Source organism: Armigeres subalbatus, chromosome 2 (assembly GCF_024139115.2).
Source record: "Armigeres subalbatus isolate Guangzhou_Male chromosome 2, GZ_Asu_2, whole genome shotgun sequence".
Taxonomy (NCBI): domain Eukaryota; kingdom Metazoa; phylum Arthropoda; class Insecta; order Diptera; family Culicidae; genus Armigeres; species Armigeres subalbatus.
The window spans coordinates 261837232-261860835 of NC_085140.1; the positions used below are offsets into that span (position 1 = coordinate 261837232).

The 23604-nt window shown below is 40.9% G+C and overlaps 1 protein-coding gene across 1 annotated transcript in view; it reads left to right on the plus strand.

The window, feature by feature from the left end:
* The first annotated feature begins 326 nt into the window (after positions 1-326).
* The window catches only part of LOC134216258 (uncharacterized protein KIAA0513), a 35107-nt gene continuing 11829 nt past the window's right edge, over positions 327-23604 (plus strand). Inside the window, exons 1-2 of the mRNA XM_062695197.1 lie at positions 327-1151; positions 9064-9184. Coding sequence (XP_062551181.1) covers positions 918-1151; positions 9064-9184 — 355 coding nt within the window. The 5' untranslated portion in view covers positions 327-917. The remainder of the gene's footprint in view (positions 1152-9063; positions 9185-23604) is intronic.

Sequence of the window (23604 nt, forward strand, 5' to 3'; positions counted from 1 at the left end):
ACCATAGTAAAGGTTGCTGGGTTCGCTTCTTTGTTCGGTCTAAGATGTTTTTTGAACGCTCCTGAGTATGAGTAAAACTATAGCCATCCGAACTTGAATCAAAAGTTCGGTTTTATAGTGCTTACATAGCCACTAGTACGAGTCAAACTAACTGCGAGCAAGGTTGTGAATCCGCCTAACGCATGGGTGGTACTGAATGTATCAACAGCACGGGAAATACACTTTATTTTGAAAGGAAAACTCACACATCCATTCCATCCCGAATCGGTTGCGAACCGGTCTCACACGAAGGAAAACGTCGCAATGGATCAGTTTTTCCGTAACTCTCCCGTAGGTTAGATGGCTTATTTTGGTGTGGCTTTAGATGTACGCTCTGGAAAAAGGAGAAGTTTGATGTTATAAGCCTATTTTCAATGTTTTTTAAGGACGCTAAACGTACTCTCAACTGTCCCTGTCGTAGCTAATTTCTAATCAATTAGACGGTGTTCTCATTCTCGGTTCAATCGTGAAGTGGTGCTGATGGCAAATTGATATATGTCGAGTTGCAAGAAAAAAGCGTGAAACAAGTGGCAAAGTGTGATGAAAAGCTTCGGGAAATTAGTCCAATGTTGCAAGCCTTGAGAGGATTACATAAATTTTGTTTTCCCTTGTGGTGGCATCAGTGAAGAGCGCAAGGCTCCAAGGGGAAGAAAGTGTGAAGGTGACGCACGGTGTTCCACAAGAGGGCACATTCAGCAATGTAACGAAGTGCTCCAGCAAATTGATACCTTGGCACAACAGGATAAAATTGTGTCCGAGACAAGTGGAGAGAATTATTTTCTATTTTTAACCCCCTTCGGATGATTCGTGATCCTGTGGCAGTTATCCGCAGCAAAAAGTGAAATTCGTCCGTCGTAGTGTGCTCTTCAGTAACAGTAATGGATATTGCAGCATTTGCGTCAACGATGGCCACCAAGGCAAGGGACCGAGCCAGTCAACCAAATGACCTGACCAGTGGCGAAACGTCCGGTTCGCTCAATGGAACCAACACAGCCGATGCTCGAGCGACCAAGCTCAAGTCGTTCATGGGGAAAACTCCAAGTGCAATCAAGTCCAAGTTTTTATCCGTTCTGGGCAATAGCACTGAAATCATCAATGGGATATCGAATAAGGTAGGCAGCAGAGTGAGGATAGAGATAAACGATGTCCATACTGCATGTAATTTATGATGTATTTTTGCTTTCTGTTTAGTATAATGCTGCAGATGTAAATACAGCAGTCGAAATGTTGAAGCCTGAAGAAACCCACATTCTTTATATGGGATTTTATTATTCGGCAAATGTTGTCTTTATGCATTGTAATGGATAACAATGGTTGTTCAGCGCCCTGTCGAAAAAAAAAGAAATGTTCCATAGAAGACTCCTGCCATTAGAGAATTACAGAATTTTCCATAGAAGACAGGGGAACTGTTATTAGAGAATTACAGAATTACATTAAATTACAACAGTGAAAACAAATATAAAATCCTAGATTGATCTACCTAGTGGTGATGATGATGCCTTTCTCGTACATTATAAAATTTATCGAAAAAGGTATTTAATTCACGAATATACAATACAAGACGAACCTGCCCGATTTTGCTCGGGTTGTCATTCGTTGATTATTTAGTTGAGCTTGATGTTTTTTTTTAAATTCATTTGTTTGACTACCCAGCGAAATGTTTTATCTTTTCATATGCATGAACACAGGTGATCTCAAGACCAATCAATAAGTAAGGGAACCTTGCAAATCGGTCCATCCGTTCGTGAGTTATATTGCCTCAAAGAAAATGTCTAATCAAATAGGAAAAGCCAAGTTGTTTCAGACCTTCATAATGCTGCGTTAAAAAGTTATTACAATTTACAAGTGCTATTCGGGTCATATTGACCCGAACGCGTTAAGGATGAAAGCACCTTTTTTAGATTGGTGATTCGTTTTGATTGAGTTAGGATAATTGCTCAGAGTACATCCGTTATAAAGCACCCACTGCTGTCCTGCGGTCGATGCCGTCCGCAAAACTCAGCATCATGTGCGACCGTATCATGATAGTGCCGTTCTTCTTCACGTCCAATCTCCTAATCGCACCATCAACAGCAATACTTACTTGATACTTGATGGGCTACAGCTCTTCGATGAACCTACGCCGAATGGAGTATCCTTTTCCACTGGACTCCATCCTGGGCCAATCGCTTCCAGTCGCCCTGAACATTGAGCGCCCTCAAGTCCTATTCAACTGCAAAAAGCTATCGGGTACGCGGCCTTCCACGAAGCCTGCGTCCTCTTCCGGGTTCTCTACTAAATATTATCTCCGCTTGACGTTCTTCCGGCATACGAACAACGTGACCAGCCCACCGAAGTCTGCCGTGTTTAAGCTTAATAATATCCAGCCCTTTATACACCTGGTACAATTCGTGATTCATGCGACGCCGCCAGATACCGTTCTCCTGTTTACCGCCGAGTATTGTCCGCAGCACCTTACGCTCAAAGCTATCCGATCAGCCTTCTTTAACGTCCATGTCTCATGGCCGTATAAAGTCATTGGAAGAATCAGAGTAGTATACAGCGCGAGTTTTGTTTTCGTTTGCACTACGGGACTTAAGCTGGTTACGAAGTCCGTAATAAGCCCTATTTGCAGCTGCAATACGCCTTTTCGTCTCGTGGGTAACATCATTATCGCACGTCACTAATGTTCCAAGATACACAAATTCTTCTACCACTTCAAATTTTTCACCATCCAGCACCATTTCACTACCAGCACCACTAATGAACCCACGTTGATTGCCAGCACTTCGTTTTGCTGGTATTGATTGTGAGTCCAATCCTCGCTGTCTCCCTCTTAAAAGGCACAAAAGCCTCTTCCACGGCACGGCGATCAATCCCGATAATATCGATATTGTCCGCAAATCCCAGGAGCATATGCGATCATGTGATAATGGTATCGCTTCGAGCGCTATATTGAACAGTAGATTCGAGAGTGCATCACCCTGCTTTAATTCATCTAAGGTAACAAATGACATCGATATTTCATCCGCAACCCTTACACTTGATATCGATCCGTCCAACGTTATATGAATCAGCCGTATCAGTTTCGACGAAAAACCATGTTCAAGCATAATTTGCCATAATTCATTCCGTTTCACTGAATCGTACGCCGCCTTGAAATCAATAAACAGATGATGTGTCTGCAAGTTGTACTCCCGGAATTTATCAAGGATTTGTCTCAGGGTAAACATTTGATCCGTCGATGATCAGCCCTCACGAAAACCTGCATGGTATTCACCGACGAAGGACTCTTCAAGCGGTCTCAATCTGTTGAACGGAATACGAGACATAATTTTGTACGCCGAATTAAGGAGGATTATTCCTCGATAATTGGCGCACTTCAGTCTGTGCCCTTTCTAAAATAGAGGGCAAATGAGGCCGTCCAACCAGCTAGCAGGCATTTCCCCGTCTTCCCATATTTTCGACATAATATGGTGCAGCACTTCATAAAGCTGCTCACTGCCGTGTTTGAGAAGTTCAGCCGGAAGCTGGTCCTTCCCCGCAGCCTTATTGGTTTTCAGCTCTTTAACAGCTTTTTTAACCTCATCTAGTGTAGGTGACTCCACAGCTTGTCCATCGTCGCTAATATTTATTCTGTTCACCGATGCACCGTCACTTCCTCCATTCTACAAAGTCTCGAAGTGTTGCTTCGACCTGGCAGCCACTTCAGTTTTATCTGTCAGCAAATTCCCTTGTTGGTCGTTGCACATGACGGGAGATGGCGCTGTCTTTCTCCGCACGCCATTGACAGACTCATAAAACCTCCGCATATCGTTCTGCTCCATGTTTTCCTGTGCCTCACTAATAACTTGTTCTTCGTACTCTTTTTTCTTCCTGCGGTGGGTTCGTTTTTCGGCTGCTATTGCTTCCTTGTACCCATCTCTCTTCGATCGGGCCCCTTACACCAACATCCGGCTGCTGGCAACGTTCTTCTCGTCTGCCACTCTCTGACACTCCACATCGAACCAACCCGTCCTGGGTCGCCTCTGTGCAGTGCCTACCACTTCTCGTGCTGTTGTGCTCACCGCTCCATGGATCGACTCCCATAGATCGTTGATGTTGTCGCTTCGTCGTTCGTCGAGCTTCTGGCGATACTCAGTTGATACTCCTTCCGCCGACAATCGCTGGATATTGTAACGCATCGTTCGCTGTGATCTTTCGTTCGATACAGTTGACAACCGTGATTGAATTTTACTGACAACGAGGTAGTGATCAGACCTTAGAATGTCCGCACATCGATAACATCCGAGAAATGGCACCCATCCACCAGAACATGGTCTATCTGGTTGCAAGTTTCACCATTTGGGTGTGTCCAGGTGTGCTTTCGGATGTTCTTTCGTGCAAAGTAGGTGCTACTGATGGCCATCGCTCTGGCAGCAGCAAAATTTACTAGCCGTAGGCCGTTGTCATTGGTAGCGGAGTGAAGGCTCTCCCTACCGATTATGAGACGGAAAAAGTCCTTTCTACCAACCTGAGCGTTAGCGTCTCCGATAACAATTTTCACGTCATACTTTGGGCACTCTCCATAGGCTTTATCAAGACATTCATAAAACGTGTCCTTCACGTCTTCGGATTTATCGTTTGTCGGTGCGTAAACGTTGATTTGGCTGTATTTGAAGAATTTGCCCCGTATCCTCAACACACAGATTCGTTCGCTAATGGGTTTCCACCGCATCACTCGCTTCATCTGCTTGCCCATCACTACGAAACCAACTCCATGCTCTGCTTTTTCACCGTCGCTGTGATAGATGTTATACTTGAATGCAGTGTTGGTCGTGGGGTCCACGGCTCGGAATTCACGTTCTCCGGACCTGGGCCATCGGACTTCTTGAATAGCGGCCACGTTCACTCCAACCTTCTGCAGTTCGCCGTTCATTTAGGGTCCTGATATTCCAGGTACCGAATTTCCAATCATAGTCCTTATTTCGTTGCCGGGTCGGTTGCCAAAAAATCAAACAGCAATATCGAACAATAAATTCGAAAGTGCATCACTCTGCTTTAATCCACCATGGGTCACAAACGAGGTTGACACTTCGTCTGTAATCTGAATACTTCGAGCTATCTAGGGGTGCACTTATCAGCCTAATCACTTTCGCCGGAGCACCCTGTGCAGACATTGTTTGTCACATCTCATTTCTTCTCACTGATTAATACGCTTCTTTGACATCAATGAACAGTTGATGAGTTTGCAAGTTGTACTCCCGGAATTTATTAATATATTTATGGTATTGATCGAGATCCGCACAGCCGAGTGCTCGGTTCGTTGAGTTCAGCAGATATCCCTGCTGAAAAAAATGTTTGTTTATTGTGGCACTCAAAGAATCCACCGTAACCAAACGTCAATTCAACTGATATTTCAGCTTATGAACTTCAACCGAGATTTGCACAGCCATGATTGGTGACAACATTTAAGTGTGTAGTGCCGATAGTACATCATCGTTACTACCCGATCCTGAATGGTTACCATCAATCCTTCTGTTTCTGAGAAGAGTTCACCCCGTACCCCATCCCTGCGATCATCTCTTCAGAATAGACCATTGTGCGACATTTAACGTCATTCGGATGATACGGTACCATTCAGCAAAATCTTCAAGTCGTTGTTGCAAAAACATTGCGTCTTGAGAATGCTTTAGCGGAAGAGACCCCAAAACGTTACTTCGAGGCAAAACAACTTCTGGGTATTTCCTCATATTTTCCGTGTTTGAGATGGCCGTAACAAAACTAGACCTAAAATTATGTAGGTTAGGCGAAAAAAGCGTCAAAATAATAGATAGAAACATTTTGGCGAGGGAAAACGTTCCCTAGTGGAACTAATCTACAATGTACTACGCGTCTCCACGCATTGTCCATACCAGAATGCTGTCTCGCCGACGCGTGAGTTTTCCTGCTACGAAATATCACCACTTTTTTTAAATGTAAATATTATCAATAGGATTGAGATTTTGCACAATTTAAAAAATGTCATCAGATCGATGATAGCTTCAGACATTTGAGAACAAAATTAACGTTGTTGATAAACAACAGGAATAAAAACGGCCCTAGATGGTTATCCTGCGGAATGCCGGACAAAACCGGAAAGGGTAGTGATGGGAAGCATGATTTTCAATTTACATGTATTGCAAATTATGAAGTAGAAGAGGAGTAAAACCCGACAACATTGGACGCCGTGTGAAATCAACTATTTTAGCTGTCAATATCGAATAAGTCCTATACTAGTTGTTTCAAAATTATGTCATTCACTTAGAACGATTATCATGGTGCAATAGACTGCACAGCCTTCCGTAAGGTTGAGCTCCGTACGCGAAGGTGAATGTAATAAAGAACAAAGGCATATTTAAAAACAAATGGTATTGGCGTGACCTACAACTGTGGTAGCTTATCAGTTAGTGCTTACTTCTTCCCATTTTCGCAGCTGTAAACTAGTTTCGAACAGCTGTTACATATAGAATACACGACAGTCCCGTTAAAAGGGTGGTTCGGAAAGTATCAACGAGATTGTTGCACTACTTTATTTATGGAAAATGTAAAACAACGGTTCGGTTTACCTTCCCTAATTTTGATTGTTTTGACACAACTCATACATAATTGCACAGCACCGAAACGTCGGATGATAGATGTAATAACGTTTTAGCTGCCTTCAATAGACTGAAAAAGGCGAGAACAGCCTCACAAAACTGCGTAGTTGGGAACTAGCTTCTGGGCTATTTACTGGTCAGAATTCAAGCAATCTTTAATTAATCTTTATGCTCACAAAAAATGCATTTTTTTTATTGCAGGCGATGGCCCACAGATGATGATATTAAGGTTTTTTTCTTTTAAGGAATTTGTTCAGGAGCCGTTAAATTTTTGGTAATGGTGATTTACATACATGTTTGAGTTCTAGGTTCGAGGTTATGTCCAGAATAGCTTGGCACAGTATGGAAGAGTATTGACCTTGTTGGAAACATCACTTTATCTGATGTCCTAATATCCTGATTTTGATGAATTTGTTCATGCCAATGAAACGTGTTTTATGCACTGTCTTTAAGTAACTTTTCCTAGACGAATCAACTATTTGGGGAATGTAGGGGAGACTGGGTAGACTTGATCCCCTTTTCTGATTTCCGATGTATCACAACCAAAAATAAATAAACATACGCGATTTCCACACAGACTCTCAGACGGACTCAGAAATATAGTATTTAACTTTACTGATGTATGACAGTCCTTAAATTATTGTTGTTATTGATACACAATCGATTTTTTGGAGTGCTGTCAAAAATCGACTTTAAAAATATTTGGGGAAATTGATCCCTCTCCAAGAACTTGCTTTGATAAAATTAGTAAGGTGCCCTCAGATTTTTTAAATATTTTCCCTTCAAAATACGCGGAATTATCGAATTGCTGTGCGTATACTTGAACGATTTTTGTTATTGAATTCGACAGCATATGCAATTTTAAAATTTGGGGAGACTTGATCCCCTTTCTATGATATCTACGCAATAAATAATTTTTCCAGCCAACCCTTCATCAAATCCGTCAAATCTACAAAAAATTAGAAGCCTAAGAAAGGTTTTTAATTTTTTTGAATTTTTTCGCCAAATTTTTGTATGGGTGACTAACGGGGGATCAAGTGTCCCCATATTGAGGCAATAACTTCAAATCCAAATATCCTAAAACTTTGATGGAATGTTGACATTTTCATCAGTACAGATCAATAAGCGTATTTATGGCTTGTTGCTGTGAAAAAACGAAAGCATTTGGTCATTGTTATGAAAAGTTGTTCAAATTTTGCGTGGCCAATAAAAAAATCTTTAGGAAGGTCAAAACATACAAACCGCCCTGCAGAATTAATAAGGCTGTCAATCCAAAAAATAACTCACCACATAAAGGTCATTTGCCTAGAGGATCTATACTAAAAAATACGCTAGAACAAAACTACTTTAGTTTTCGATAAAACAGGGGGTGATCAAGTCTCCCCACCTTCCCCTATTGATGGTTAGGATGATGTTTGCTAGGAAGCTACGATTCAGGCTGTGGAGTAGGCATCGGGGTCACTAGAATCAACATGACGGATAGGACACCCGAAAATCTGTACAATATTCTGGGCCGAAGTAGCGGCTTTCATCAACGCATCCCACCCGTCCAGGAAACCAGTCCTCGTATTATCTGATTCTGCCAAGTTATATCGTCGCACTTCAGAGCGAAACGCCTCAGCAAAAATGCTTCCGAATATGACCTTTGATTAGATCTCGGGGCACTGCGAAGTTCCTGGAAATACCATCATTTCTCCCTTGAGGGGATGTAAAAAAGGATTGAAAAGATAGTGCGAGACAACTGGGAAAATTTCTGGAGAGCTTCAACTGTTAGATATCTTTTAGGAGCACCTTCTTACAAATTAAAGCATGTTGTTTCACCTTATTCATGTTTCAGAAGGATTACCAACCAGAAACTTAATACGAGTTCTCAGATGAAACCAATATCAGCTTTTTCGAAGCCACTCAAAGCTATCGATTTCCAAAATATTGCAGCAGCAGTTACATTGCCGTTCCGGCACGGTTAGATTTTAATTGCGATAAAATTTCGCAATAAATTTAACCTCCGGAAAGCTTTTGTCCTTTTAGCACTCTGGCACGACTATTGTCACGAACACGACAGACGGCAGTAGATATGATAGCTATGCTGTGTAAAGGTGCTCATCGTGTCCACAAACCGCACAGCAGCATGTGTTTTAGGTACTTTGTTTGCAAGTGAATTATTTATTGCCTATATAGATATTTTGAATACCCGTATCAGTGCTTCAAACTTGAAAACTTATGTGCCGACAACTTGTGTATATGAAGGATAGGGAGGTAGATGGTCTCATGTGTAGATATAATTTAAAATTCAAAATCAAATTTACAGCCAGTTATACTGTATGACATCAGCAAGAAATGCAGTCGATTTAGGTTGTGTTCAGAAACCATTTTGGTCTGCGTCCGGTTCTAAAATGGATCTGTTTTTCTTTGGTTGGTGTTTTTTCAGATTGATGCGGCGTTGAGTTTATCATCCTCGGAAGACACCGAAACAACGGAGCATCGTAATCAAGCAAAGGTAGACAATATGCTGCGGAAGAAGTACGAAGCTGCACAGCGGACGCATCCTGGTGAGCATTTGCTGAAGGGTTTGAGAGTTTTTGGAGAATTTGGAGATAAATATTTGCATTATTTGAAGGCAAAGATGTGTGCATTTTTACTTTTGAGTAGCAGAAGCAGAAATACTCTTTGAGTGCTACTAGTAACTAATGCGGTGAAAAATTGTCGTTTTCGCGATAAATTAAGTCTAGATAATGAGTGAGAATGGGTTTGTATGTAAGGCATTCTGCGTTGGCGTCGTTGTGTAGCGATTTTACATACGTGTATAATGAATTTTAAAATTTTCATGTTCGTTCTCTGTGATTTTATTAGTTAGCAAGTGGAATACCTCCCAAAAGCATTTCTGTAAAAGTTTGCTGCATACAAGATCCAAAATGCCAAAAGCAATGAAATCAGTCCCTGAACAAAAACGAATTAGAATCTCATAAGAGATAACAAGAATGTGTTTGAACTTCACTTCAAACTTCAAATATTTAATAAAAAATATGTCCTACTGGTCTCCGAAAGGTGAAGTGTTATATTTTTGTGTTGATTTTTTTTATTTCGTGTATTTTGAAATGACATTAGTTCTGTAATTGTCATGATATCACCAGTTTTAGAGTAACTGTCAGAAGAGGAGGCTGAAAGCAATAACACCAGTGCCAGTGTAGGGAGCTTTCGCCTCGGATTTATTTCCGAGTGAGTTTTGTACCTCGCAAATTTCACAAATGGTCTAGAAGGGCATACTGTCGAAATTTTGTGAAAATCTGATTTGCTGGTCCTTGAGGCTGATCAAGGGTGCCGAGGATCCTTTGACCTCCCGTAGCTGTGTGGTCCTGGAAGCTGCCCGTTGGTTCTCCCGATCCTGGTGTAAGTTCTTTTTGATCCAGGCTTTAACGTCGACCAGGGTATCCGATGTCATGAAACTAAGTGGCCCTGTTATTTGTCCTATGCGCATTGGCGTATATTTGTTAGCCCTCCCTAGAAAAAAATTAGTCCCCTGGGATTTAAAAAGTTAGTTATAAGTGATATCAATTTTCAACATATAGCATAATGAATTACCGTCAACTGGGGGGAAGATGATCATTTTTAAGACAAAACATGCAATAACAATGTGTGTTTACATTTTAAATCGAAACAAATATTTTCAAAACATGTACTGCTATCCGTTGCAATAATCAACAACTTTAGTTTTCTGAAATGCGTTCGTATTTATTTTTAGAAAAATAAATTATCACACATTTTTTGAGTAATCTGGTTTGGGGTGAAGTTGATCAAGACAGCTCTACTAAAATCATTATGACCTAGTAGTCAAAATACACTAAGTTATTTGTATGAATGTTGAATTTACTACGTAAAGAAGTCTACGAAGTCAATATTTGAAACGAAAATAGCGTCATTTATGACTATCTCTCTTTCTTCCACAAAATACATTTTCATGATTATAATCGAAAAACTCGGATTTCTACCTAGCGGTAACATTACTTGAACGGAGAATATTGTTGACTACCGTTTCATAAAAAAAATTTGGCACTTTTGACTGACACATCAAATGATCATCTTCACCTCAATGATCATCTTCCCCCCAGTTGACGGTAATGAAAAAGTTTGAAGACAAACAAGTAATCTTCCATATTCACACTATCATGATGAAATGAGTGGAGGACAAATGAGCCTGTTTCTCATTGTTGAGAAAGATTCCTGTATGGCAGTGAAATTGAACTTGGTGTTAATTATGAAAAAGCAATTTGAAAGCATCAAAGTAAGTTTGTTATGAACAACAACGGAGAGCCGAAGCCGAAGCGAACGCCAGCAGTTAAAGACATGTGGTCAACCATCACGGATTGGAGTGAAAGTTTTCCAGCAGAATTCCGCTTGCCTAGCAGTTATCCGTAACGCTGGGTAGACACCTTTACATGGTGTGTTACGGGGTAAGATCTACCAAGGTTACATTGCCAGCTACAGGCAAATCCTGACCCAACGAATACCTTCCTCATTATCCAACTCCGTGGTATTTATGAGGGTGTCGCTAAGTCGGTGGCCTCTCGTTAAGTAAGTACCACATCAACACTTCCTTCCTCTCCTATTACGGTGAAGATGAGCGTGGCCAGAAGTAGTAATCCTCATGTTTTTGTTATTTTTGTTTAAGACTGGAATCAAGGACCACTCCCCTTCTTGATTCCTGATAGCATTCTAGATAAGGATCTCAAAAGTAAAACATGAGTATCACTAGTGTCCAATCTACGAATTACACCGTAACAATGCTAATGCTAATGCTAAAGCGGGGGCCCTCCTTAGCCGTTCGGTAAGACGCGCGACTACAAAGCAGGACCATGCATCTCTCGAAAATTTGCTTCGGAATCCCTCAACGATTTGCTTCAACATCTCTTCCTTGAGGATTCCCTTCAGAGCCGCTGGAGGATTCTTTATGGAATCCCAGGAGGATTAATTCGGAATCCTTCGACGATTTGCTTTGGGATCCCTCGACAGTTTGCTTCTACATCCCTAGAACATTCCCGTCGGAATCCCTGAAATATTCCTTTAGAATTTCTGGAGGATTCCATTCGAAATCTCTAGAAGATTCGCATTGCAATCCCTAAAATATTTCCGTCGGATTTTCTAAAACATTCCCGTCCGAATCTTTGGAGAGTTCCCGTCGACATTCCGGGTGGATTTATAATCCCTGAAACATTCCCTTCGGACTCCTTGGAATCCCTGATGGATTGCCTTTAGAATCCCTGTAAGTTTTGCTTCCCGTCGAAATTCCTGGAACATTGTACATTGGTAAAATGTACACGAATTTTCGAAAAAAAGATCAAAATAGATGAAGGGACCTTAGCCCTTCTTATGCCTCGGGGCTAGTTACACTAATGCCTATGCGGTATTCTTCTTATTATTATTGGCATTACATCCCCCACTGGGACATTGCCGCCTCGCTCCTTAGTGTTCCTTCAGCACTTCCACAGTTATTGCCGCGAGGTTTCTAAGCCAAGTTACCATTTTTGCATTCGTATATTATGAGGCTAATTAATACGATGATATTTTTATGCCCGGGGAAGTCGAGACAATTTTCAAACCGAAAATTGCCTAGACCGGCACCGGGAATCGAACCCAACCACCCTTAGCATTGTCTTGCTTTATAGCCGAGCATCTTACCGCTAGGCTAAGGAGGCCCCTTCTTATATGGTAGGGGAGGAGGTTTGGTTGTGGGCACCGTTCGGTTGTGGGCATCCCTACGTATCTTTTGACAGATAACAGATGCTGTCATTCTGACAACCGTTATTAGTTTGCTTTTGTAACATGATGTTTTGTGCTCAATATCAAACCGGATGGGGATCTCTACTTTGAACTAGGAACAAATCATTTTTTTTTACAAATAAAACAACACGAAAGTTTTTTCTAGCCTTTTTCAAATTGTCATAAATTGAAGTGATTTAATTCAAAAATGTAGTTTCAATGCATACTTATACAGTAAATTTAATCTATTTTGAGGTTCAATGACGATTGCCATTAAAATTTTAGCGCAAAATATTTTTTCTTCATTTTCCAAAAAGGCTGCGAAATTCGGTTCGGTTATATGGGCACCCTTATTTTATTAACAAATCATTCAATATCGTTTTAGTTGTCCCCTACCTTATTTCAAATGACGTTTTTATGCATTTTTATAATTATTTAGACATAATTGATTGAAATAATGAGTTTAATTCATAGTTTTGTTCTATGGGTATGTCTAGTTATTATATCCACACTTTTTTCTTGCAACAAGTTGCATTCGCATTCGTTTACTATTCGCATTGTTTACTATTGAAAATTGGTCAGATTGGACTATGGGATCAACATTTATGGCCAAAATATTAATTTTTATAATGAACGAGAAATGTGCTTTTACCGCTAGGGTGATTATTCAGGATTCAATAAAACGTAAATCAATGATAAATTAAAACCCATTTACCTAAAGTGCTATTTTAGAATTTTCTTATGTGTTTTTTTTTTTCAATATCCTCCCTAAGGCACCGATGGAGGCTACATCACTGTTAAGTGGATTGATCTGATTTTTTAGTGCCTCCTGGCTATTACAATGAATAAATTATTCCTTTTCTTTGAATCTGGGTGGTTTCTATTCATGCTTCTTTATTTTTAGCCGAGTTTTCTTGGGTGCCCACAACCGAACCACAAAATTGAAATGTCCAAAAACGTCAAATTAGAAAAATTGTCAATATTTTTTTTCAAACCGATGAAATCAAACTATTTTTTTCGCTAGTAGTAAGGTTATTAGTCTAGCTTTCCATTGGTATACAAATGTTGGCATAAGATCAACTAGGGCCAAAGTTATGGATCAAAGACAAAAGGGTGCCCACAACCGAACCTCTTCCCCTATTGATAAGCTTTTATCTTTCCACAACTCGCACCATTGTAAAAAGTACATCACCTTCGAAAAAATGCGCATTTGTGCAGTCGCCGAATAACATGCAATCAACGCTTTTAACAAGGTTAAACGTCGATCTATAGTTGGCTTTCACTACCTTGAAATTAAGGATAAACGACAATCCTCGGTCGATAGACCTTTACGAGTTTCAGGTTTGGGATCGGTTGTCACCCGTTGCACACATGAACACGGATTATTTTCCGGCCGATATGGTGAAGCCTTATCCTATCTACCTACCGATGGACTGCACTAACCGCTTTTTAGGTTAGGATACGCGTTCACGCTTGAATGTTTTCGACGCTCAGCAAGATGTCGTCCGCGTAGACGAAGATGTAGATGTTCTTGTAGAGGCCATTGAAGACCCTGTTCATGGCAATCAGAATCAGGGTAACCGACAGAACAGACCACAGTCTCCTCTGGGTAGGTTCTGAATGCGGAGTTGTGGACAAGGATCCGGAAGACCGACGGGATAGGAAGATGTAAACAAAGGCTAGGATGTTAACAGTGAAACCCCGTCAACCAACAGTTAAGCACTAGTGGGGTAAAAGTGCGGTTAAACGCCTTCGAAATATCCAGAGAAACTAGATCGACGTGTTTTTTTGTCCATGGCGCTTTGGAGGACGTCTTTTAACCCCGCGAAGTACCCACAGTGGCGGGCCCCCATACAAATGCCGTACAAAACCTGATATGCTGCTTGAATTTTTCACCTAAAAGAAAATTTGAACGAAGGTTTCCGCCACTGTGCAGCCTTTTAGACATGTTAGAGGGAGAGGTGTTGGAGAAATTGCTCTCATAGAGGTTGGAAGCAATCCCCAACTCTAACACGGGAAGGATGGGCTGGTGGATGATGGTCATGTCGATATGGACATTAAAAAAAAGTGGATGAACTATGGTAGAGGGGAACTAGTTTGGGTCTAACCTTGCGCCTCCTCAGGTCGGGTTGTGGGCGTTCATATCTCCTAAGATAAGGACCGTAGTAGGGGTCTTACTAATAGTATCACTCGTATTTTATTTAATGCTGGGAAGCGTTCCACAGAGATGCTAACAGCAATGCTTACTCGGAGACGGACTCTAACGAAACTCTGAAACTCGAACCACGTCCATCATCCGATACGTTCCCTAGTAGCACACATATTCCACATAGGTTATTGCAACTCATATGTGACCAGATTCAGTCACAGTAAAGTTGCTGCAACCATTTTTGTCTGAGTTGTGCTGCTCGGGTTGTCACTTGACCAACCGTATCAGTTTATTTGGAAATCCATGTTCATGCATTAGCTGCAATAGCTAGTCTCAATCGGTTGTATCATAGGAGGCTTTGAAGTCGGTGATGGGATAGATTTAAGTGTGGACACGTTGTACTCGCTGTATTTATGCAATACCTGGTGTAAAGCGAACACCTGGTAAGTGGTTTTTTATATATAAAGATCATAAAAAAACGAAAAAAAAAAACTCTGTTTCAATTGGTGCTATTCGACGACATAGTACCTTGTAGGAAGCGTTCAGCAGTGTGATTGCGCGGTAGTTACTACAAACCAGCTTATCGCCCATTTTGTAGATGGGACACACGACACCTTCCATCCACTGATGCGGCAGAACATTCTCCTCCCAAATCTGTGTAATTACCCAGTGCCTCATCACCACGTTTAAGTAGCTCTTCTGGTAGTTGGTCATCCCCAGTAGGGGTTTTGTTGTTTTCAGCCAGCCAGTGTCCTTCAGGATTTCCTAGAAATCCGGAGACGGAAACATGTGTCCTGTGCACGTGCTCCCAGGTTCGACGCCATACCATCATCGTTTTTATGCCACATGAATGGCTCAGTCAGATGCTCTTCGTAGTGCTGCCGCTCGTTCGTAAAATGGTTCCAGTTTATGTCCTTACAAATGTCAGTCTGTGGCACGTGGCCGTTACGTGAGTGGTTCAACTTCTCATAGCACTTTCGTGTGTTTAAGTTTTAGTGTAGTGTCTCGTTCGCCCTTGTGTGGTGTTGCAGCGATCTGGCCCATGGTACATTCTTCTCCTTCTCTAACTGGTCATATTAGACGTTATACCAGTCGTTTTTCTAATCCGGGGCCACCGTGCCTGGTGGTGCGGTTGTGGTGCTAAACAACGGCGAATCGAATATCTCTCCAGCCATCCTCAAGAGAAGCAGCGTCAAGCTGCTCTTCCATTGCAAGTTCCACATCCATTTTCGTAATTATTGGTTTTACAGACGGTTTTTTGGGCCTGCACAAACCTTCTGCTTCGCCGGAGGGCCGTTATGCCAGGTCTGTTTATTGGCTAACCCAACACCAGAAAAAACGCTTTGAGCGGCATATGGTCGCTTCGGTGGAGTCTGTCATTCACCACTAGGTGAAGGAAGTGTACTGTACATGGATGATAGGCTTGCAAATTCTTTCCCGTTTATTTTAGAACCTTCACTCAAAAACCCTCAGAACACTGTGTTCAATAAGACTATAGATTCCAAAATGATGCCTGATTATGTAGCTGATTATTTTAAATTAAGACCGGAGTTGTTTGTATGTGCCGTTTATAAATATTGTTCCCATTCTATTCGGTTCGTAGCTGCACATCATCGAATGGTCCGAAAACCGTCTTCCAACCAGAGCGTTAGTGAATAAAGCTTCCTATGAATGATTAAATTTGTTATGATTAAATCATTCAACTCTATGATTAAAGATTATGATTAATGATTTATTCATTTGTGACAATGATTAATGATTATGATTAACGAATAAATTAATTTTTGACAATGATTAACGATTATGATTACGATTAATTACGATTATGACTACGATTAAGATTAACGTTTTGAGTATGATTAATGATTACCGATCGTGATTAAATGTTTACACAATATATGTATGATTAATGATTAACGATCGATATGATTAATGATTAATGATTATGAATAACTAAATTGAATGATGTGCATAATGATCAATAATCAAGAACCTTGTTGCCAAATTGGGTTATTTAAAGGTATAAAAATTATATGATTATGATTAAAGTTTAATGAATATAAGCGATGTATGCACTGATTAAAATTGATGATTAATGAATAAACCCAAAACAGTTATGAATATGATTAGTGATTAATGAACAAATGCAAATTTCGATGAATAACGATTAGTGATTAATGATCAAATCATATTCTTTGTATGATTATGATTAATGAATAATGATTAAATAACCAATTATTCATTAATCATGATTAAACCTATGATTAATCACTAATGCTCTGCTTCCAACTGATCAATCCATCTTGCTCGCTACGCACCTTGCTTTTTATACTATATATATTTTATGATTGCGGTAGAATATATAAAATCGCCGTCGCATTTCCGAATGAAAACTACTAAAATTAGTGAAAATCCAAACAAGGTTTCAAGTAAAATTCAATTGTTCATCAATTGTGCTTTATATTTCCGAGCACTAAATTACTTGTACACGATTAATTTTTTTTTTAAATCTTTCGTTTATTTTAGAGGATCAATTGCCGTGAAGCGTTACGGAGCCGAAATCAAGTTTAACAATTCATTTCCTATATCTTATACATAATGTTAGTTTTGGGGAACCGAAAGACTCGCGGTTTGGTCGAGGTTAGGGAATACAATAATATAGTAGGAAAGGAAGGGAATTTAGGGTGCTTAAGTAATTACGTTGCTGATGTTCACATAGTTGACATGTTTCACATCTGTAACGGGACAAACATTTTTTTTGGAGACAACAATGAGAGGAAGACATACGAAAAGGGTTAACGACAGACATTGAAATGGACAACAAGAAGAAGACATTTGATATGGGGTACGACATACAAGGGGGTGGGCAGACTAAGATCACAATCTTACATAAGCAACTTTCACAAATTGGTGAACGAGGAACATCTATTCGAGATCAAAGCCCACCAACACTTCTCTAATAGGCTTTGGTTGTTTTGCTCGGACCCGGAGATGTTCAGTTAATGCAGATCTGGGGCCGCGAATCTCCTCGTACGCCCACACGACATGATCAATGTCCTGATAATCCTCGCCGCAAACACAGAGATTGTTTTCCGAGCGCCCCACTCTGAAAAGATGTGCGTTTAAAGTGTAGCGATTGGACATTAGACGACACATGGTTCGAAAGAAGTCTCGTCCTATATTCAATTTTTTGAACCATGGACGCTCCGACACCTGCGGGCGAATTGAAAGCAGCCATCATCCCCATTAGACTGGCCCAGCCTAGTATGGGGAGAAAAAAAGTCATCGGATTCTACGGGGCACCCTCCAGGTTTTTGCCTTTAGGTAAGAAAATCATTCTCTGAAAATTTCAGCCTGATCGGTTATTGCATAAGCTGGCGCAATTGATTTGAAGTTAATATGGGGGTTTCAGCCGAAATATATGGGAAAATACACCTCTGTTACTATTTTGTACAGGAAATTGGATGGAAAAGTCCGATTGAGCCCAGATTTGCAGGAAATGAAGTTAACATGCCAATGAACAATTCCACTAAGAATTCTACTATTACTAAATAAACTTTAAGTCAGTTTTTGGCTGATTTATTTGGAGTTGGGTTGAGCACTTTGAAATTCATTAATTGCCATGAAAACACACGCATGCAATCAAAGGTGCCTGCGATGCGTGGTTTCGCGCGCACTGAAACATAAGTAAATGTATGCGCGCCACAACACATATCGCAGCTACCTTTGATAACATGCGCTTGTTTTCAAGGCAATTAATGAATTTCAAAGTGCTTAACCTTTCCGTCCCCAACGTCTGTTTTTAAGGGCTTTCACAAATCTAAACTGCTGTAAAAATCGCATTTCTTGACCGATTCTTTCGCAACAAGTTGCATTCCATCCGGATGGATCCCAAGTTTCGATTTATACTAGTTTCGAGGCTATCCACAGTACGGTTCCAGAATTATTCCAGATTCCGTTGGGGTCAGTTGTCCCCGGAATAAGTGGCCATTTACAATTTTAAGTCAAAACAGGTCGTGCGACACCTCAAACTTCATGATTTCACTAAGCAATGATGGGAATCATATTTTTGGGGTTCCTGTCCCACTCGGACTCAATCTGGCCACATCGGTTACAATCCGGGGACCTACGGAATGGCCATTTTCTTAATTGATTCAAAATAGGTCGTGCGACACCTCAAACTTCATGATTTTACAAAGCAATGATGGGAATGATATTTCTAGAGTTCCTGGCCCACTCGGACTCAATCTGGCCACATCGGTCACAATCCGGGAACGAACGGAATGGCCATTTTCTAGATTTATTCAAAATAGGTCGTGCGACACCTCAAACTTCATGATTTTACAAAGCAATGATGAGAATGATATGTTTAGGGTTCCTGGCCCACTCGGATCCACTCCGGCCACAACTCGGAGGACCTACGGAACAGCCATTTTCTAAATTGATTCAAAATAGGTCGTGCGACACATCAAACTTCATGATTTTGCGAAGCAATGATGGGAATGATATTTTTAGTGATCCTGGCCCACTCGGATCAATTCCGGCCACAATCCGGAGAACCTACGGAATGGTCATTTTCTAAATTTATTCAAAATAGGTCGTGCGACACCTCAAACTTCATGATTTTTCAAAGCAATGATGAGAATGATATGTTTAGGATTCCTGGCCCACTCGGATCCACTCCGGCCACAACTCGGAGGACCTACGGAACAGCCATTTTCTAAATTGATTCAAAATAGGTCGTGCGACACATCAAACTTCATGATTTTGCAAAGCAATGATGGGAATGATATTTTTAGGGTTCCTGGCCCACTCGGATCAATTCCGGCCACAATCCGGAGAACCTACGGAATGGTTATTTTCTAAATTTATTCAAAATAGGTCGTGCGACACCTCAAACTTCATTGATTTAACAAAGCAATGATGGCAATGATATTTTTAGGGTTCCTGGCCCACTCGGATTCAATCCGGATAAATCGGTCACAATCCGGGAACGAACGGAATGGCCATTTTCTAGATTTATTCAAAATAGGTCGTGCGACACCTCAAACTTCATGATTTTACAAAGCAATGATGAGAATGATATGTTTAGGGTTCCTGGCCCACTCGGATCCACTCCGGCCACAACTCGGAGGACCTACGGAACAGCCATTTTCTAAATTGATTCAAAATAGGTCGTGCGACACATCAAACTTCATGATTTTGCGAAGCAATGATGGGAATGATATTTTTAGTGTTCCTGGCCCACTCGGATCAATTCCGGCCACAATCCGGAGAACCTACGCAATGGTTATTTTCTAAATTTATTCAAAATAGGTCGTGCGACACCTCAAACTTCATGATTTCACAAAGCAATGATGGCAATGATATTTTTAGGGTTCCTGGCCCACTCGGATTCAATCCGGATACATCGGTCACAATCCGGGAACGAACGGAATGGCCATTTTCTAAATTGATTCAAAATAGGTCGTGCGACACATCAAACTTCATGATTTTACAAAGCAATGATGGGAATGATATTTTTAAGGTTCCTGGCCCATTCTTATTCAATCCGGCCACATCGGTCACAATCCGGGGACCTACGGAACGGCCATTTTCTAAATTTATTCAAAATAGGTCGTGTAACACCTCAAACTTCATGATTTTACAAAGCAATGATGGGAATGATACAAGGGCGTATCCAGAGGGGGTAGGTTGGTGCAAAACAACTTGAAAAACTTCGGGCTCAAGAATTCTCCTTGAAATTCTTCTAGAAGCTCTCCTAGGAACTTCTAAATTCCTCCGGAAAGTTATCCACAAATTCCTCTGAAAACCGTTCGAAAATTTTTCTCATGTAGTTGTAATTTCTCCTTGTCTAGAAATCCCTCACTAAATTTGTTTTTTAGGAAATTCATGAGGAAATTCCTTGAAGATTTCTTTTCTTCTCCAATTTTTCCTTCTAGATATTTCTTTGGCTATTCTTCCAGAAAAATCTCCGGCATTACCTTCAGGAATACATACGAAAATTCCTTCAAGAATACAAACGGAATTTCCTTCCAAAATTCCACTAGAAGTTTCTTTAGAAATTTATGACGGAAATCCTCCGATTTCGCTCCATAATTTCACTTGTAAATCTATACCCGAGCAACACACTTGTTATAAAGGAGTTTCTGTGACTCATATGCGACCAAATTGGGTCATATAAGAGTTACTGCAACCAAATCTGCCAGAAATGTGCTACTAGGGTAAGAAATTCCTTCGGAAATTCTTCTAGGAACTTCTCCGGGCATTCCTCCAGGAATTCTTCCGTTAATTCCCCCAGGATAACTTTCAGGAGTTTTTTTCCGGGAATACCTCCATAAATTTAATAGCGAAATCCTCTAGGATTTCATTCTGGAATTCTTTCCGCTATTACTTCAGAATATCCTTCAAGAATTCATCTAAAAATTTCTTTAGAAATTTCTCCAGGAATTCGTCCATGTATTTCCTCGGAAATTCTTTCCGGTATTTTCCTGGAATTGCTTCAGGTACTTCTCCAGGAATTACTCCCGAAATTTTTCCGCGAAATTGTCCTAGAATGCTTTTCGGACTTCACTAGAAATTTACTCCAGAATTTCATTCGGATATTAATTTGAGAGTTCCTCCAAGATATCTTCCAAGAGTTCTTCCAGGAATTTCTTCAGAACTAACCTCCGGGAATTCATCCGGTAATTTCTTCAGCATTTCATCTGGGAATTTCTGCATTAATTCCTCCTTGCATTTTTCCGGGAGTTCCTTCAGATATTTATCCAGAAATTCCTTCATGAGAGAATTAGTTCAGGACTTCCTTGTGAGAATTCTTCCGGAAGAGCTTGTGAGAGTTCCTCCGGGAGGTCCTCCAGGAGAGGATATATGGCACTATGGCAGGAATTTCACGGGAAATGGAATTTCGGAAGTTCCTCTTGAAATTTAACTCCGTGTATTCCAACGGCTGTTCCTCTGAAAATTCCTCCGGGACTTCCACCAGTAACTCCTCCGGGAATTCATTCAGGCTTTTGGTGGGAATTTATCTACAAAATCCTCGGAGAATTTCTCCTGGAGTTCCTCCGGGAGATCCTTTGAGAATTCTTCCAGGAGTTCCTTCTGGAACTCTTACGGAAGTTCATCCAGGAGTTCTTACGAGAGTTACTCTTGAAATTCTTCCTGTAGTTCTTTAAGAAATTCCTCCAGAAGTTCCACCGGAAGTTCCTCCGAAAATTCCTCTGATAATTTCTCCAGAAATTCCTCCGGGAGCTCCTCCGGAAATTACTCCACGAGTTCCTTCTTAGAGAAACACTCGGAGGAACTGCCGTAGAAACTTCCGAAGGAATGCTCATAGAAACTGCCGGTGGACCTCCCGGAGGAATTCCCTTAGGAACTGCCGGAAGGACTCCCGTAAGAACTCCCGGAGGAATTTCAGGAGGAACTCTTAGAAGAATTCCTAGAGGAACTCCCAGAGAAACTATTGGAAGAACTTTGGGATCCCCGTGCGATCTGCCGATAGAACTGCCGGAATAATTCTCGGAGAAAATCCAGCAGGAACTCTTTGAGGAACTGCACGTGGAACTCCCGGAGGAACTCAAGAAGGAAGTTTCGGAAAAACTCCTGAAGGATCTCCTAGTAGAAATCTTGAAGTTTCCACCGGAATTCTTTCAGGATTTCTTTGGGAATTAATCTAGGAATTCCTCCGAAAATTCCATTATTGATCTCATTTATGGTATAATTTCTGTATACATTTTTTCGTTGGAACTCCTGGGTCCAGGAACCCTTAAAATATAATTCTCATCATAGCTTTGTAAAATAATGAAGTTTGAGGTGTCGCACGACCTATTTTGAATCAATTTAGAAAATAGCCGTTCCGTAGGTCCTCCGGCTTGTGACCGATGAGGCCGAATTGAATCCGAGTGGGCCAGGAACCCTAAAAATATCATTCCCATCATTGCTTTGTAAAATCATGAAGTTTGAGGTGTCGCACGACTTATTTTGAATCAATTTAGAAAATGGCCATTCCGTAGGTCCCCGGATTGTGACCGATGTGGCCAGATTGAGTCCGAGTGGGCCAGGAGCCCTAAAAATATCATTCCCATCATTGCTTTGTGAAATCATGAAGTTTGAGGTGTCGCACGACCTATTCTGAATCAAGTTAGACAATGGCCATTCCGTAAGTCCCCGGAATGTGACCGATGTAGCCGGATTGAGTCCGAGTGCGCCAGGAACCCTAAAAATATCATTCCCATCATTGCTTTGTGAAATCATAAAGTTTGAGGTGTCGCACGACCTATTTTGAATAAATTTAGAAAATGGCCATTCCGTAGGTCCTCCGGATTGTGGCCGGAATGGATCCGAGTGGGCCAGGAACCCTAAAAATATCATTCCCATCATTGCTTTCTAAAATCATGAAATTTGAGGTGTCGCACGACCTATTTTGAATCAATTTAGAAAATGGCCATTCCGTAGGTCCTCCGGATTGTGACCGGAATGGATCCGAGTGGGCCAGGAACCCTAAAAATATCATTCCCATCATTGCTTTGTAAAATCATGAAGTTTGAGGTGTCGCACGACCTATTTTGAATCAATTTAGAAAATGGCCATTCCGTAGGTCCCCGGATTGTAACCGATGTGGCCAGATTGAGTCCGAGTGGGACAGGAACCCCAAAAATATGATTCCCATCATTGCTTAGTGAAATCATGAAGTTTGAGGTGTCGCACGACCTGTTTTGACTTAAAATTGTAAATGGCCACTTATTCCGGGGACAACTGACCCCAACGGAATCTGGAATAATTCTGGAACCGTACTGTGGATAGCCTCGAAACTAGTGTAAGTCAAAACTTGGGATCCATCCGGATGGAATGCAACTTGTTGCGAAAGAATCGGTCAAGAAATGCGATTTTAACAGCAGTTTAGATTTTTGAAAGCCCTTAAAAACAGACGTTGGGGACGGAAAGGTTAACCAAACTCTAAATAAATCAGCTAAAAACTAATTTAAAGTTTATTTAATCATAGTAGAATTTTATGTCGAATTGTTCATTGGCATGTTAACTTCATTTCCTGCAAATCTGGGCTCAATT